Source organism: Berghia stephanieae, chromosome 8, assembly GCF_034508935.2.
Source record: "Berghia stephanieae isolate SIO BIC M18660-M18661 chromosome 8, UCSD_Bste_1.3, whole genome shotgun sequence".
Taxonomy (NCBI): Eukaryota; Metazoa; Mollusca; class Gastropoda; order Nudibranchia; family Aeolidiidae; genus Berghia; species Berghia stephanieae.
The window spans coordinates 7,331,823-7,349,322 of record NC_088367.1 but is presented as its reverse complement, the minus strand read 5'-3'; the positions used below and the strand labels follow the sequence as shown (position 1 = coordinate 7,349,322).

Here is a 17,500-nt window from a genome sequence, read left to right as displayed (position 1 = left end):
ATCGAAGGGGGATAGAGCAGCGACTACACGAAGTCCGAGGGAAAAGGGAAAGGAGAACGTCGGTGAAGGGGCATCGGGCGAGAAAGAGTAGTGGAGGTAGACGGGGGAGCTATAGATAGTTCGAAGATGACGTCACTCGGGTCTTTGTTATTGTTTTTTCCCATCCGCGTTTACTGAACTGTATTAATCCGACTATAAACGTTCATGGATACACACAGTTTTGTGTGCTGGTTCGTTATACTTCCGGATAGCAATGTCATGAGCTTCTTATACTATCTATAGATAGTATGCGCTTGGCTAAGAAGCTCATAACATTGCCATCCGGAAGTATAACGGACCAACACACAAAACTGTGTGTATCCATGAACGTTTATAGTCGGGTTAATACAGTTCAGTGAGCATTACTCATAAACGCGGATGGCAAAAAACAATAACAAAGACCTGAGTGACGTTATCTTCGAACTATCTATAGAGGTACTACATGAAGTCCGAGGGAAAAAGGAAAGGAGAACGTCGGTGAAGGGAGCATCGGGCGAGAAAGAGTAGTGGAGGTAGACAGGGGGGGGGGGGGAGTGGAGGTAGGGAGCTATAATAGTTCGAAATGACGTCACTCGGGTCTTTGTTATTGTTTTTTTTTGCCATCCGCGTTTACTAAACTGTATTAACCAGACTATAAAGTTCATGGATACACACAGTTTTGTGTGTTGGTCCGTTATACTTCCGGATGCAATGTCTGAACTCTGCAGTGCTTCTATCTTAGATAGTATGCGCTTGGCTAAGAAGCTCATAACATTGCCATCCGGAAGTATAACGACCAACACACAAACTGTGTGTAACCATGAAAGTTTTATTGTCTGGTTAATACAGTTTAGTGAGACAACTCCCCAAAACGCGGATGGCAAAAACAATAACAAAGGCCTGTGTGACGTCATCTTCGAACTATCTATAGATAGAATGCGCTTGGCCGAGGAGTTCACAACATTGCCATCCGGAAGTAGAACGGACCAACACACAAACTCTGTGTAACCATGAACTTTTATAGTCTGGTTAATACAGTGTAGTGAGAACAACTCACAAGATATGAAGTTAATAGAAAAGTGCCAGAAGACAATAGAGAATAAAAATTTTTTCGCGGCGGTGGTGGGGTTTGAACCTGCGACCTTATTGGTACGACAACTCCGCCTGGCAGGTGAGAGCGTGGCTCTACCGTGTGAGCTATCCACGAACACAAAAATATTCGTTTCAAACTCAAAGTCATTACTAGATCCCTCTCTCACCCACTTCTTGAGACCGCCGATTCGTTCGTACACCACCATCGCGAATAATTTTGACCAGCAGTTAAGCTTAATAGCCAATATTCTCAACACAAACATATAACATAGAAACGATTGAGACATTGAGTATGCTCCGGTGTATGGGGTGAATTTTTAATTCAGAAAAGTGAGTGGAGCAGGCACTTATGTTGGTAACAACAAGATATGAAGTGAATAGAAAAGTGCCAGAAGACAATAGAGAATAAAAATTTTTTCGCGGCGGTGGTGGGGTTTGAACCTGCGACCTTATTGGTACGACAACTCCGCCTGGCAGGTGAGAGCGTGGCTCTACCGTGTGAGCTATCCACGAACACAAAAATATTCGTTTCAAACTCAAAGTCATTACTAGATCCCTCTCTCACCCACTTCTTGAGACCGCCGATTCGTTCGTACACCACCATCGCGAATAATTTTGACCAGCAGTTAAGCTTAATAGCCAATATTCTCAACACAAACATATAACATAGAAACGATTGAGACATTGAGTATGCTCCGGTGTATGGGGTGAATTTTTAATTCAGAAAAGTGAGTGGAGCAGGCACTTATGTTGGTAACAACAAGATATGAAGTGAATAGAAAAGTGCCAGAAGACAATAGAGAATAAAAATTTTTTCGCGGCGGTGGTGGGGTTTGAACCTGCGACCTTATTGGTACGACAACTCCGCCTGGCAGGTGAGAGCGTGGCTCTACCGTGTGAGCTATCCACGAACACAAAAATATTCGTTTCAAACTCAAAGTCATTACTAGATCCCTCTCTCACCCACTTCTTGAGACCGCCGATTCGTTCGTACACCACCATCGCGAATAATTTTGACCAGCAGTTAAGCTTAATAGCCAATATTCTCAACACAAACATCTAACATAGAAACGATTGAGACATTGAGTATGCTCCGGTGTATGGGGTGAATTTTTAATTCAGAAAAGTGAGTGGAGCAGGCACTTATGTTGGTAACAACAAGATATGAAGTGAATAGAAAAGTGCCAGAAGACAATAGAGAATAAAAAATTTTTCGCGGCGGTGGTGGGGTTTGAACCTGCGACCTTATTGGTACGACAACTCCGCCTGGCAGGTGAGAGCGTGGCTCTACCGTGTGAGCTATCCACGAACACAAAAATATTCGTTTCAAACTCAAAGTCATTACTAGATCCCTCTCTCACCCACTTCTTGAGACCGCCGATTCGTCGATAAAAAAATTTTTATTCTCTATTGTCTTCTGGCACTTTTCTATTCACTTCATATCTTGTTGTTACCAACATAAGTGCCTGCTCCACTCACTTTTCTGAATTAAAAATTCACCCCATACACCGGAGCATACTCAATGTCTCAATCGTTTCTATGTTATATGTTTGTGTTGAGAATATTGGCTATTAAGCTTAACTGCTGGTCAAAATTATTCGCGATGGTGGTGTACGAACGAATCGGCGGTCTCAAGAAGTGGGTGAGAGAGGGATCTAGTAATGACTTTGAGTTTGAAACGAATATTTTTGTGTTCGTGGATAGCTCACACGGTAGAGCCACGCTCTCACCTGCCAGGCGGAGTTGTCGTACCAATAAGGTCGCAGGTTCAAACCCCACCACCGCCGCGAAAAATTTTTTATTCTCTATTGTCTTCTGGCACTTTTCTATTCACTTCATATCTTGTTGTTACCAACATAAGTGCCTGCTCCACTCACTTTTCTGAATTAAAATTCACCCATACACCGGAGCATACTCAATGTCTCAATCGTTTCTATGTTATATGTTTGTGTTGAGAATATTGGCTATTAAGCTTAACTGCTGGTCAAAATTATTCGCGATGGTGGTGTACGAACGAATCGGCGGTCTCAAGAAGTGGGTGAGAGAGGGATCTAGTAATGACTTTGAGTTTGAAACGAATATTTTTGTGTTCGTGGATAGCTCACACGGTAGAGCCACGCTCTCACCTGCCAGGCGGAGTTGTCGTACCAATAAGGTCGCAGGTTCAAACCCCACCACCGCCGCGAAAAAATTTTTTATTCTCTATTGTCTTCTGGCACTTTTCTATTCACTTCATATCTTGTTGTTACCAACATAAGTGCCTGCTCCACTCACTTTTCTGAATTAAAAATTCACCCCATACACCGGAGCATACTCAATGTCTCAATCGTTTCTATGTTATATGTTTGTGTTGAGAATATTGGCTATTAAGCTTAACTGCTGGTCAAAATTATTCGCGATGGTGGTGTACGAACGAATCGGCGGTCTCAAGAAGTGGGTGAGAGAGGGATCTAGTAATGACTTTGAGTTTGAAACGAATATTTTTGTGTTCGTGGATAGCTCACACGGTAGAGCCACGCTCTCACCTGCCAGGCGGAGTTGTCGTACCAATAAGGTCGCAGGTTCAAACCCCACCACCGCCGCGAAAAAATTTTTATTCTCTATTGTCTTCTGGCACTTTTCTATTCACTTCATATCTTGTTGTTACCAACATAAGTGCCTGCTCCACTCACTTTTCTGAGAACAACTGACAAACGCGGATGACAAAAACAATAACAAAGGCCTGAGTGACGTCATCTTCTAACTATCTATAGGATATTAAAGTACTAGTACTAAAACTACTAATTTTTTCTTTGTAGATGATTATGCAAGGCTATGATTTGAGTGTGAAGAAAACTGTTATGAAACTGAAATGGACGTTAATGTCTTCATCAATTTCAATCGTCGAGGAAACCCGTCAAAGCGGATTAACCTGCCCTGTCCAAAAATTAAGTGCGTAGCCCGGTTTCCTTTGAAGTGGACAGGATGCGAGGCGGGAGAAAACCCCGGGGCGCCTCGGCCTATCAGATCCAATGACTTCACTGTGACCTCATGCGGGATCATCATAACGTTACGTGGGGCTAGGGTCAAACATGGACGTCTGGATTGACCAATCAGAATGACACACACAGACCTGACCATTTTTTTTACGACAGGAAAAAGTAATCATCGTCGTCGTCATCATCATCATCATCATCATCATCATCATCATCATCATCATCATTATCATCATCATCATCATTATCAGCATCATCATCATCATCACCATCATCATTACGCGACGTGTTTCATTGAAGATAAATTGCAATAAAAAATTGATTAATTAATTAATCAATTAATGAATTAGTTAATTAATCAATTAATGAATTAGTTAATGAAAAAGGAAGGAAGGAAGAAATAAATTTGAAAGTGTTATTTGGAGTCTTATCCTTGGGTATCAAATCTAGGATCTCAGCTTCTCCCCCGCCTCCTCCGACTTACCATCTATTAAACTTTCTATTTATCAATTCATCCATCACTATATCCATCTATCTATCTATCTATCTATCTGTCCATCAGTCCATCTATATATATATCTATCTATCTATCTATCAGTCTATCTATCAGTTTATCTATCTATCTATCTATCTGTCCATCAGTCCATCTATCTATATATCTATCTATCTATCTATCAGTCTATCTATCAGTTTATCTATCTATCTATCTATCTATCTATCTATCTATCTATCTATCTATCTATCTATATATCTATCTATCTATCTATCTATCAGTCCATCTATCTATATATCTATCTATCAGTCCATCTATCTATCTATCTATCTATCTATCTATCTATCTATCTATCTATCTATCTATCAGTCCATCTATCTATATCTATCTATCTATCTATCTATCTATCTATCTATAAGTCCATCTATCTATCTATCTATCTATCTATCTATCTATCTATCTATCTATCTATCTATCTATCTATAAGTCCATAAGTCCATCTATCTATATATCTATCTATCAGTCCATCTATCCATTCGTCCATCCATCCATCTATCTATGTACACGAACACACACACAAGCACGCACACACACACAAGCACGCACACGCACACACACACACACACACACACACACACACACCTCTCTACCCACAACCTCCAATTCGATCAAAGTGTTTGTTTGTTTGTTTGTTTGTTTGTTTGTTTACAACCTGCCTTGACTCATCCCCGTGGAATCCGTCACGGACGGGACGAACTGCCAACACCCCCCCCCCCCCCCCTTGTACAGACATGTCAACTGTCAACTGTCAGACAAAAAACATACGCATTAAATCAAAAGTCGTGTTTCTGTTTTATCCCGGTGACATCTAAACACCTTTATCAAATTAGATTATTCACCGATGGCCGTCTGCGTACTGCAGTCAACAACCCACAGTTCAAAATTCATAATTTCCGTGGGAGCAAAACAGATGATTGTCTGATATGGTTTACCACTTTCCTTACCGGCCATTTTCACACTATATAGTCACCTGGAACAACTACAAAAGACATCTAACTTCTACGTCACGGCACAAGACCGAAGGGCTAGAGCTCGGGTGGTCGCTGGTTCGGATAAGTAAGTAAGTAAGTACCGGCCATTTTCAGAATTTTCCCCAACACACCCAACCCAAAAATAGATTTGTCTTACTCAAACAGGAAAGTAACAATTGCATTCTAAACATAATATTATTACGAAAATTGAACCCTACAAAAAGTTTCAAGGACTTATTGCGATAACAACAAAAAATAATAATCATTTTGTGATGTAAAATTGAAATCAGAATGAGAAATTATTGGTTTTATCGTAACGAATGTGACGATTTTCCTGTGGTTGGTGAGGAAAAGGTTAAGCAGGAGTAGCTAAAATATACAACACAGCCCGTCAATGTGAATGTAATCAAAATGGTTAGAACTATGAAATGGTAGCTGATTTCAAGTAGAAGAAACGTACTCTTCTCAATCAAGTTTTTTACTTTTACTCCTATAAATAAAGGCTACAATTCTATTTAAAGCATCGATTCTAACTTTTCTAGGACGGTTCATCACATACTAAAATAAATAAATAAACAAGGAAATAAATAAGCCAACAAATAACAAATAAATTAATAAAAAAATCAAACAAACAAACAAATAAACAAATAAATATATAAATAAGCAAACAAACAAAAACAACAAATAAACAATAAAAAATAATAATTGGATAGACAAATACACAAATTAAAAAAAACAGACAAGTAAATAAATAAATAAATAAATAAATAAATAAATAAATAAATAAATAAATAAATAAATAAATAAATAAACACATTATTTAATTAATCAATTAATAAAATAAAACATCTTTAAAAGCGTTAAATTTCTATCTCAACAACGGGAGCGATCTATATTCATGTTTTCGTCCAACCGAGTCATCAATCACATGATTTAATGAGGTCCAACGATTGGATATTTCTTTACAAATGTAAACACACTGCTTTGTTTATGACAGTTGTAAACATACCCGTGTGTCAAGCTAAACAAAATGACCAATCGTAATGTTAGATATTTCAAAAGCTGTGAATACTTTTCACTATGTGGGTCATTTTGAGCAAGCTTTGCAATGTGACCAATGACCTCAAGCACATGGAAAGGGAATATAGATCATGCCCATTATAAAAACAACAGACAGTGGATGTCATAACACACACACACACACACACACACACACACACACACACAGAGCTTTGTGTCCGATATGATGCAGGGAACATGAAGTTCTTCAGAACCATGAGGGTTCCTAGATCCCGAGATTGTCCCGGTTTCTGAAGTGTTAACTCACTCAACCCTAACCATCTACCTCCGTGCTGTCCACTCTCACAAGAGATTGTCCAAAAACATAAATAAAATAATACTCAGTTAAATCGGACGGAAGATAAATAGTCTGATTCGACTACAAATCATATAGATAGAATGCGCTTGGCCAAGGAGTTCACAACATTGCCATCCGGAAGTATAACGGACCAACACACAAACTCTGTGTAACCATGAACTTTTATAGTCTGGTTAATACAGTTTATTGAGAACAACTCACAAACGCGGATGGCAAAAACAATAACAAAGGCCTGAGTGACGTCATCTGCATACTATCTATCGAAATTAAAATTCGTAGCATTGGTAATATGCGTATAATTTGAGAGAGAGAGAGAAAAAGTAAATGATGGAGTAAAGGTAATACCAGGATTCCCGGTGTTAGGACTGGGTGAGTTAAACGAATATCCAATGGGAGCGATCTATATTCATGTTTAAAAAAAAAATTCGGACAAAGACAACGCTATTAACGGCCAGGTACTCATTTTACACCTGAGTACGGTGAGAGAATGTGAGTATAGAGCCTTTTCCAAGGACTCAACTATGCGCCAAGCGCGAGGCTCGAACCCAGGACCTTCCGATCCGAAAGCGAGTGTCATACCACTAGATCAGATAGCCGCACGTCCAACCAGGTCATCAATCACATGATTTGTTGCTGTCCAACGATTGGATATTTCTGAACAAATATGAACACGCTGCTTTGTTTACAAAAGTTGTAAACATACCCATGTGTCAAGCTGAACCAAACGACCAATTCTGGTGTAAGATATTTAAAAATCAGTGAACACTTTTCACAAAGTAGGTCACTTTGAGCACACTTTGCAATGTGACCAATGACCTCGTGCACGTGGAAAGTTAATATAGATCATGCCCATTGAAAACTATCCCTTTGACTTATAAGGTCCCTAATACATCGCAAAAACAAAACAAAACAAAAAACACTTTTCCGTTAACTATTTTCCATGACTCGATGAGCAATACCAAAATAATGCCAAGTCATTCTCTTGTTGTGACTAATGAGAACGTTCTTCAGTTTGAACGGGGGGCCCAGGATTTAGTAGAATGAATAGAACAAACCAGTCACATAGAGCACGTAGGAATTCGGTCTTATTTGTAAATAAGCTCAATACTGTGTTTTTTTTTTTTTTTTTGTTTTTTTTTTTTTGGTGTTTTTTAATTTTTAAAAAATATTCACAAGTACTATGTTGTATCCGCAAGAAGCCTGGTATGGAATTGACACTTCTACTTCTTCTTTCCCCCCCCCCTCTCTCTCTCTCTCTCTCTCTCTCTCTCTCTCTCTCTCTCTCTCTCTTCATCGAAAAGTATGGTATAAAATATTTTTAAAAACCAAGCCATCGTATGGCAACATGGAAAAATAAAAATGCATATCATATCAACAGAACAGACCTACCAACCAAATGCCGAAAATGTTGAAATCTGGTGATGCAAATAGGAGAAATATTCTTTTTCTTGCTGATGCTGTTGGATGTCACAGGTGACGACAGGGAGGGTACGACGCGATATCGCGGCAACAGCGTGCCGCCACTGGAAGCAATGATAGTATTGCCGCCATTACTGCGGCTTGTGTAGATATTGTATTTATTGTTATTATCCTGGTCAGAGAGGTGATGATTGAGATACGTGGGGAACTCACGACAACGACGATGACGTGGTTTCTTGGTGGCGGTGGCGGGCAGAGCCACGATTTTCACGAGATGCCCTTGCATGGGAGTCTCCACCACTCGGTATTTGAAACTCCTTTTGCGATGACAGCCAGGGAACATGGTGGTGGCCACTCAGGTGAAATATACTATAGACTGGTCTGAATTATAACAATAATTTATTCCATTCGTTTGAAACTCCTTTTGCGATGACAGCCAGGGAACATGGTGGTGGCCACAGAAGGTGAAATAAACTATAGACTGGTCTGAATTATAACAATAATTTATTCCATTCGTTTGAAACTCCTTTTGCGATGACAGCCAGGGAACATGGTGGTGGCCACAGAAGGTGAAATAAACTATAGACTGGTCTGAATTATAACAATAATTTATTCCATTCGTTTGAAACTCCTTTTGCGATGACAGCCAGGGAACATGGTGGTGGCCACAGTAGGTGAAATATACTATAGACTGGTCTGAATTATAACAATAATTTATTCCATTCGTTTGAAACTCCTTTTGCGATGACAGCCAGGGAACATGGTGGTGGCCACTCAGGTGAAATATACTATAGACTGGTCTGAATTATAACAATAATTTATTCCATTCGTTTGAAACTCCTTTTGCGATGACAGCCAGGGAACATGGTGGTGGCCACTCAGGTGAAATATACTATAGACTGGTCTGAATTATAACAATAATTTATTCCATTCGTTTGAAACTCCTTTTGCGATGACAGCCAGGGAACATGGTGGTGGCCACAGAAGGTGAAATATACTATAGACTGGTCTGAATTATAACAATAATTTATTCCATTCGTTTGCACATGAAAAGGTTCATCAAGGGTTTCAATTCAAAATTGTGTATTCATATAAGTATAGTGTGCTTGGCTAAGAAACTCACAACATTGCCATCCGGAAAGATAACGGACTAACACAATAGATAGTGTGCACTTGGCTCAGAAGCTCATAACATTGCCATCCGGAAGTAGAATGGTCCAACACAAACAACTATGTGTAACCTTAAACGTTTATAGTCTGGTTAATACAGATTAGTGAGAATTAGTCATACGCGCGGATGGCAAAAAACAATAACAAAGGCTGGAGTGACGTCAACTTCGATCTATCTATAGACTGATCTGAATTAAAACAATAATTTATTCCATTCGTTTGCACATGAAACAGTTCATCAAGGGTTTCAAAATTGTAATTTCATTCATACAGGTGTTGTGTGCTTGGCTAAGAAACTCACAACATTGCCAGCCGGAAAGATAACGGACTAACACACAATAGATAGTATGCACTTGGCTCAGAAGCTCATAACATGGCCATCCGGAAGTAAAATGGTCCAACACAAACAACTATGTGTAACCTTAAACGTTTATAGTCTGGTTAATACAGATTAGTGAGAATAAGTCATAAGCGCGGATGGCAAAAAACAACAACAAAGGCTGGAGTGACGTCAACTTCGATCTATCTATAGACTGATCTGAATTCTAACAATAATTTATTCCAATCGTTTGCACATGAAAAAGTTCATCAAGGGTTTCAAAATTGCAATTTCATTCATATTGATGTTGTGTGCTTGGCTAAGAAACTCACAACATTGCCATCCGGAAATATAACGGAACTAACACACAATACCAGACTGCACAATAAAACAATGTGTAACATTGAACGTTTAAGTTTGGTACAGATTAGTGAGAATTACTCATAAAACTGAATGGCAAAAAAAAAAAAAAAAAAACAATAACAAAGACCTGAGTTCTTTCTCGACTTCTCAATTTGTCAAGACCAATAACCAATCAAGAAAAGACGAGATACCAATGCCTACACGGGGTTATTGATAACACGGTTCCAGGGTCAGCTGAAAATAATATTCACCTTTTCACGGTCAAATCCTAATATCATAAACTCGTAACACACTGATAGGCGAGTTTCATAAAGTACTCATCACCTTTTCTCAAAGCTACAAACATGTCCGTCGAGTTAGTCATAATATTTTCATGTTCAGACACTGGCAAAAAAACAATATTTAAAAAATCAAAACAAAAACAAAATACAACTTTTGTTAGTAAAAAGTGTTGAACAAAAATAAATATAACAGCTTCAAAGACGAAAAAAAAAAAAAAGAAAATTAACGAGGAACGTTTGGGCTCAAAAGCCTTCTTCAGCCCGAGGGAGTAAAATAGACATGGGATCGATATGTTATTTGGCAATTCTGAAAAAAAAACCCCAGAGAGCAAAATAACTTTTACAAGAATGGATTGTTCATCAGAATAACCTTCACGAGAATGAATAGTTCATTTTAAACAAAATCTTTGACTAGAATAAACAGTTCATCAAAATAACCACAAGAATGAACAGTTGATCAAAATGACTCCACAAGAATGATGAAAAGTTCATTAAAATAACCTTCACTAGAACGATTAGCTCATCAAAATAACCTCTACAAGTAACCATGTTTGAATCTTCTTAGTCAAAATAACCTCCTGGATAACAATGGAGACTTAGAGTCTACGTATTCCAATAATGTCCTTGTCCATAGACACAATGCACGCGACGCAACCCAAACTCGTCTGATCTGAACAACAATCATGGATAACAAGCCCATCGTAAATTCATTAATTATGAAACGGAAGCATTGAAATAAGAATTTAATGTCATTTTCCGACGATAAAACCCGCCATTTTAAATCCTTTAATCCATTCTGTAATCCTTTTAGTGGTAACCATGACGTCACTATAGTACTCTCTTAGTAGGCCATGGTGGTAACACATTGAATACGGACGCCCTTATGAAATACTTCTCCGACGAGCATAAAAGTGAGGAGAAAAACATTATAAATCTGATCATGTTTTGACTTTTATACATTCTGATTACATGACATGTGAAAAAGTTCTAGCCATCATGAAGAATAAAAAGTACCGATTTTCTTTGTTTAGAGCCAAGTTGCTCGTTGCTGGGCCGACGTGACATCGCACTATTGAATCGAATTCAGAAATCATGAGCCTTCCATGACTGACAACGCCATTCTCACATATACCTCATTCGTCTGTAGTTTCATTCATCGTGTTTTGTTGATAAAGGGGAAACCCGTAACGTCAAAATTATATGTTTTCGTTTATTAAATTGAATCTTACATTCAATTTCACATTTTTATTTATTTCTTTGAGCGTCGTGCAGCGAGCACCGTTTTACATTTCCCAGTCTTTTCACCAGGAAAGCAACTACAACAAAGCTGAGATTGCTCCAAATACTCTTCAACAGTCGTAACGTCACTTCCTTCCTAATGACGCATGGTAACTTAGTAACACTGGCTCTAAACTATCGGAACAATGGCGGATGCCCGTATGAAATATTTCTACGGCGAGCATAAAAGCGTTTTTCCAGAGGGAAAAAAAACCCCATAAATTTGATCATGTTTTGACTTTTACACATTCTGATCACAAGGCATGTGAAAAGTTCTAGCCAGCATGAAGAATAAAAAGTAATGATTTTCTTTGTTTAGAACCAAGATGGCCGCCGTTGCCGGGCGGCGTGACATCAGACTACTGAATCCTATTCACAGAGGCAAAATGTTCCCATTTGACGACAAGTGCCAGCTAGTACTGTGGTCTATGACCGATATATAGAAATGTGTTTGAATAAGGAACATTTCATGCAATGATATACAATAGAGCAGACCGGTCGACTAGAAAACCTAAAATTTCGTAATTTTGGGGAGATAAAAATTGTAGTCCCGTTAGTTGACTTTCCTTAATAACACTTCAAAATTCTTAAAATGATGTAGTCGGGCATCAACTTTCATTTTCAATTAGTTTTAATAACTTAGAGATGCTCAAAAAGTTCTGAAGTTGGAGGCAAAGTTTCGTAATTGTACGGATTTTTCGTTATGTTAGGAAGGTCTCCAGTAGGTGGAAGGGGGAAACAAGAGAAAGAAAAAAGAGAGAGAAAAAAAGTGCTGAAGCGATCAATGTAAATGGAGTAAACACCATTGAAAGGAGTCGTTGTGTGTACTTCACCGTTTGAACGTCACGAATGTTGGAAAGTAAATACAATTTGTATCGTTATACAATATAATATCACAATCGCTGGGACAAAACGTGGACGTCGGGACAAATCGTGGACGTGTCTTATCAATGGAGCGAAATCCTCTTCTTTCTTCTCTATTTCAATGTATAATCAATAGACAAACATTCCATAGCAATACTTCAATGACATCAATGGTTGGAGAGGTTTTTAACAGGATGAAGATCATCATTTTGATCAATCAATATTTGAAGGACGAGTTTTATGGCCAACTTTTTAAATGCGCATCTTTCTGGACTACGGCAGTTGATTGATGAAGGAGAGACGGTAGAAAAGCATTTGGCACGTCGTCTAATGGGCTGACATAAATACTTATCTGTAATCTGTCTGAATCCAATGTTTTTTACTGTCTTTGAAACTGGTTGACGAAGGGTTTTGAGCCCGAAACGTTGTGTGTTTGAAATATTTTTGTTCTTTTTTTAAAAAAAAAGTTGATATATGCATTTTTATACATTACATATAACAATATACCAAAACCCAAGTTGTTATGGGCTCATTCTTGTAATGGAAATACTCTCAAACCAACGCACAATATTGTCCATATTACAACAACGCTAAATCAAGCCCAAAAGTACGTTCGGTTACCAGACCTGCAAATATGTGCACCTCGCCCTATTCCCAAAAATAATCGGTGCAGAATTTACATTTCAAAACTGGAGTTAAGCATTGTCAAAAAATTATTGAAAACCAGGTCTTAGGCGCATTGAAATCCACTCTAGGTGTGCAAAGAATGGGACGTACGTACTTTCCAAAATCCATCTGAATTGGATTTAGTAGTTTGATGTCACGCAGCCCGGCAACGGCGGCCATCTTGGTTCTAAACAAAGAAAATCATTACTTTTTATTCTTCATGCTGGCTAGAACTTTTCATATGCCTTGTGATCAGAATGTGTAAAAGTCAAAACATGATCAAATTTATGTTGTTTTTTTCCTCTGGATACGCTTAACGCTTTTATGCTCGCCGGAGAAATATTTCATACGGGCGTCCGCCATTGTTCCGATAGTTTAGAGCCAGTGTTAGTAAGTTACCATGCGTCATTAAGAAGGAAGTGACGTTACGACTGTTGAAGAGTATTGCCACTGAAATCCACTCTATGTGTGCAAAGAATGGGACATATCCAGCTAGTCTACTTCCTTCCAAAAATCCATCAGAATTGGGGAATTGACGATATTGGATTCCAATTGAGAAATTAGGGAGCAAGCACCGGAGTAAGATAAAGATGTGAACAAGTGTGTATGAACCGGTGTCAGACAAACCAAGAGAGCAAAATACAAAAAAAAAAACAAAAAAAACAAAAAAAAAAATTTAAAAAAATCCATAAAATCAGTCTACCTCGAGTAGGGATCGAACCTCAAACCGCCTGACAAAAATAAATCAGTTTACCTCGACTGGGGATTGAACCTCAGACCTCCTGACAAAAAAAATCAGTTTACCTCGACTGGGGATTGAACCTCAGACCTCCTGACAAAAAAAATCAGTTTACCTCGACTGGGGATTGAACCTCAGACCTCCTGACAAAAATAAATCAGTTTACCTCGACTGGGGATTGAACCTCAGACCTCCTGACAAAAAAAATCAGTTTACCTCGACTGGGGATTGAACCTTAGACCGCCTGACAAAAAAAATCAGTTTACCTCGACTGGGGGTCGAAGCTCAGACCTCCTGACAACAAAAAATCAGTTTACCTCGACTGGGGTACGAACCTCAGACCGCCTGACAAAAAAATCAGTTTACCTCGACTGGGGGTCGAAGCTCAGACCTCCTGACAACAAAAAATCAGTTTACCTCGACTGGGGGTCGAAGCTCAGACCTCCTGACAACAAAAAATCAGTTTACCTCGACTGGGGATCGAACCTCAGACCTCCTGACAAAAAAATCAATTTACCTCGAATGGGGATCGAACCCAAGACCTCCTGACAAAAAAATCAGTTTACCTCGACTGGGGATCGAACCTCAGACCGACTGACAGGAGACTAATTTATGGGATGTATTTTTTTTTCTTCTTCTATCTTACTTTCTTGCTTTGTCTAATACCGTTTCATGCACATGTGTTAAGATATTGGATTCTACAAAGTATGAATAAAAACACATAACAGTAGATATAAAATGGAAGATGAGGATGGAAGAACATTCGATGGAACACACGTTCTAACGTCATAAAACACCGTACACATTTCGCACAACTTTGGAATCACACTATCCCGATGGAAAAAAACGAATGGATGGCCTGGCCTTTAACCTTGCACTCAAACATTCTTTGGTTAAACAACTCTAATTAATAGAGAAATTAAAACGATTATTAGTACATACTGTTATGGGTAAAGACGACGCATAGAAAATTATCACGTCAAAGCCAGACCATCGAGAAGTCATCGAATGATTGTAGAATTTCCTCAAACATACTTTGGTTAATTAAACACTCTCATTAATAGAGAAATTAAGACTATTATAAGCACATATTATTGTTTGTTATACGTAAAGACGACGCATAGAAAATTATCACGTCAAAGCCAGACCATCGAGAAGTCATCGAATGATTGTAGAATTTCCTCAAACATACTTTGGTAAAACAAACAACTCTCATTAATAGAGAAATTAAAACTATTACACACATATTGTTATACGTATAGACAACACATAGAAAATCTCAAACATACTTTGGTTAATTAAACACTCTCATTAATAGAGAAATTAAGACTATTATAAGCACATATTATTGTTTGTTATACGTAAAGACGACGCTTAGAAAAGTATCACGTCAAAGCCAGCCATCGAGAAGTCATCAAATGATTGTAGAATCTCCTCAAACATACTTTGGTAAAACAAACAACTCTCAGTAATACAGAAATTAAAACTATTACACACATATTGTTATACGTATAGACAACACATAAAAAATCTCCTCAAACATACTTTGGTTAATTAAACAGTATCATTAATAGAGAAATTAAGACTATTATAAGCACATATTATTGTTTGTTATACGTAAAGACGACGCATAGAAAAGTATCACGTCAAAGCCAGGCCATCGAGAAGTCATCAAATGATTGTAGAATCTCCTCAAACATACTTTGGTAAAACAAACAACTCTCAGTAATACAGAAATTAAAACTATTACACACATATTGTTATACGTATAGACAACACATAGAAAACATCAACAAACATACTTTGGTTAATTAAACAGTCTCATTAATAGAGAAATTAAAACTATTATAAGCACATATTATTGTTTGTTATACGTAAAGACGACGCATAGAAAATTATCACGTCAAAGCCAGACCATCGAGAAGTCATCAAATGATTGTAGAATCTCCTCAAACATACTTTGGTTAATTAAACACTCTCATTAATAGAGAAATTAAAACTATGAAAAGAACAATATATTATACGTAAGGACGACGCATAGAAAAGTATCACGTCAAAGCCTCTCTAAGAAGTCATCGAATGATTGTAGAATCTTCTCCTCAAACATACTTTGGTTAATTAAACACTCTCATTAATAGAGAAATTAAAACTATGAAAGACGACGCATAGAAAATTATCCCGTCAAAACCATCGAGAAGTCATCAAGTCATCGAATGATTGTAGAATCTCCATGTGTAGACATTTTTCACCCATCACCGAACCATCTGCTCTGGCCCGTTGTCAACTATTGTAAACGTGAGGGGGAGAGGGGGGTGGGAGAATTTAAAAAATGAAGGGAGAAAAAAAAAGGAGGAGGTGGGGGGAGGGTTAAAGCAAAAAAAACGTACGAACATACAAAACGGGAGGGTGTGACGATTTTAAACAAAGGTGGGAGTTTAAGTTTGGAGGGTTTTGGAAGTGAATTTGAGGGAGGTATATGAGAGGTGGGATGTGGGGGGGGGGGGGGGAGGAACAATAGGGGGAATGGGGGGGGGGGGGGGGGGGGGTGGAGAGACGGGAGTAAGTTTAAATCATTATGGCCAAATATCGGATAAATGTTGTAACAACAAGGAATGAGGACATGGTGGAGCAGCTATCCTGGAGAGCAAATCCCTGGGCAAACAGTAAGGGGCATTAGCAACATTTATACAACGGTCATGGACAAACATCGTTTGAAGCGTTGGGTGCTTGAACTGTGCTTGCCCGAGCTTGTAAAGAGATGGTCAGTGACAGGTGGTCGTCAGTTCAATGGGAACCAGGGATATAAGACAACATGGTGACAACATTTGTCATCCCTGGCTCCAGTACGATATTATGACACGGTGACCAGAAGTGAAAAGACAGTTCAAATTATTCCAATATGATCTCTCTTAAAAAAAAGAAAATAACTTAAACCGAAATCTACCGATAAATTTATTTTAGCGTCATAAAACCGTTTTGAATCAAACCCTAAGTTACAGCGATAAGGGGCTGCAGTTAGAAAGAAAACGTGTTCTCATATTTCATAAAACGAATTGAAATTTCAAAGTATCGTCAAATATACAGATGACAAATAAAAACAAAACTATGATACGAACAAGAATCAACAATAATTTGTGATGCCCTTGGCAAAATGGTCTCAAGCGACGTGCACTTATTTGTAGGTCTGATGACCTAATTAATTATGGACTCATTGTTGTAATGGAAATCTCAAAACATGACGCAAAATATTGTCCATTACAACAATGTTAAACTAGGCCCATAAATGCGTTCGGATGTCAGACCTGCATATATATATATATATATATATATATATATATATATATATATATATATATATATATATACATATATATCCACACCGGTCTCAAGATGACTTATAATTTGTCAATGTGG

The 17,500-nt window shown here is 38.2% G+C and overlaps 1 protein-coding gene across 24 annotated transcripts in view; it reads right to left on the bottom strand.

Annotated features, from left to right (window-relative positions):
• LOC144978098 (rho family-interacting cell polarization regulator 2-like) overlaps positions 1 to 17,500 on the bottom strand; it is a 130,772-nt gene that overhangs the window by 50,969 nt on the left and 62,303 nt on the right. The window contains exons 1-2 of one of the 24 annotated variants that reach the window (XM_078923681.1): positions 9,389 to 10,114; positions 8,377 to 8,760 (exon numbers count right to left, since the gene is read on the bottom strand). The exons of 20 other annotated variants lie outside the window; for them this stretch is intronic. In XM_078923681.1, coding sequence (XP_078779807.1) covers positions 8,377 to 8,749 — 373 coding nt within the window. In that variant the 5' untranslated portion in view covers positions 8,750 to 8,760; positions 9,389 to 10,114. Of the gene's footprint in view, positions 1 to 8,376; positions 10,115 to 17,500 lie in introns of those variants that run through there. 3 more of the 24 variants (XM_078923683.1, XM_078923679.1, XM_078923682.1) reach the window with 3 other exon arrangements.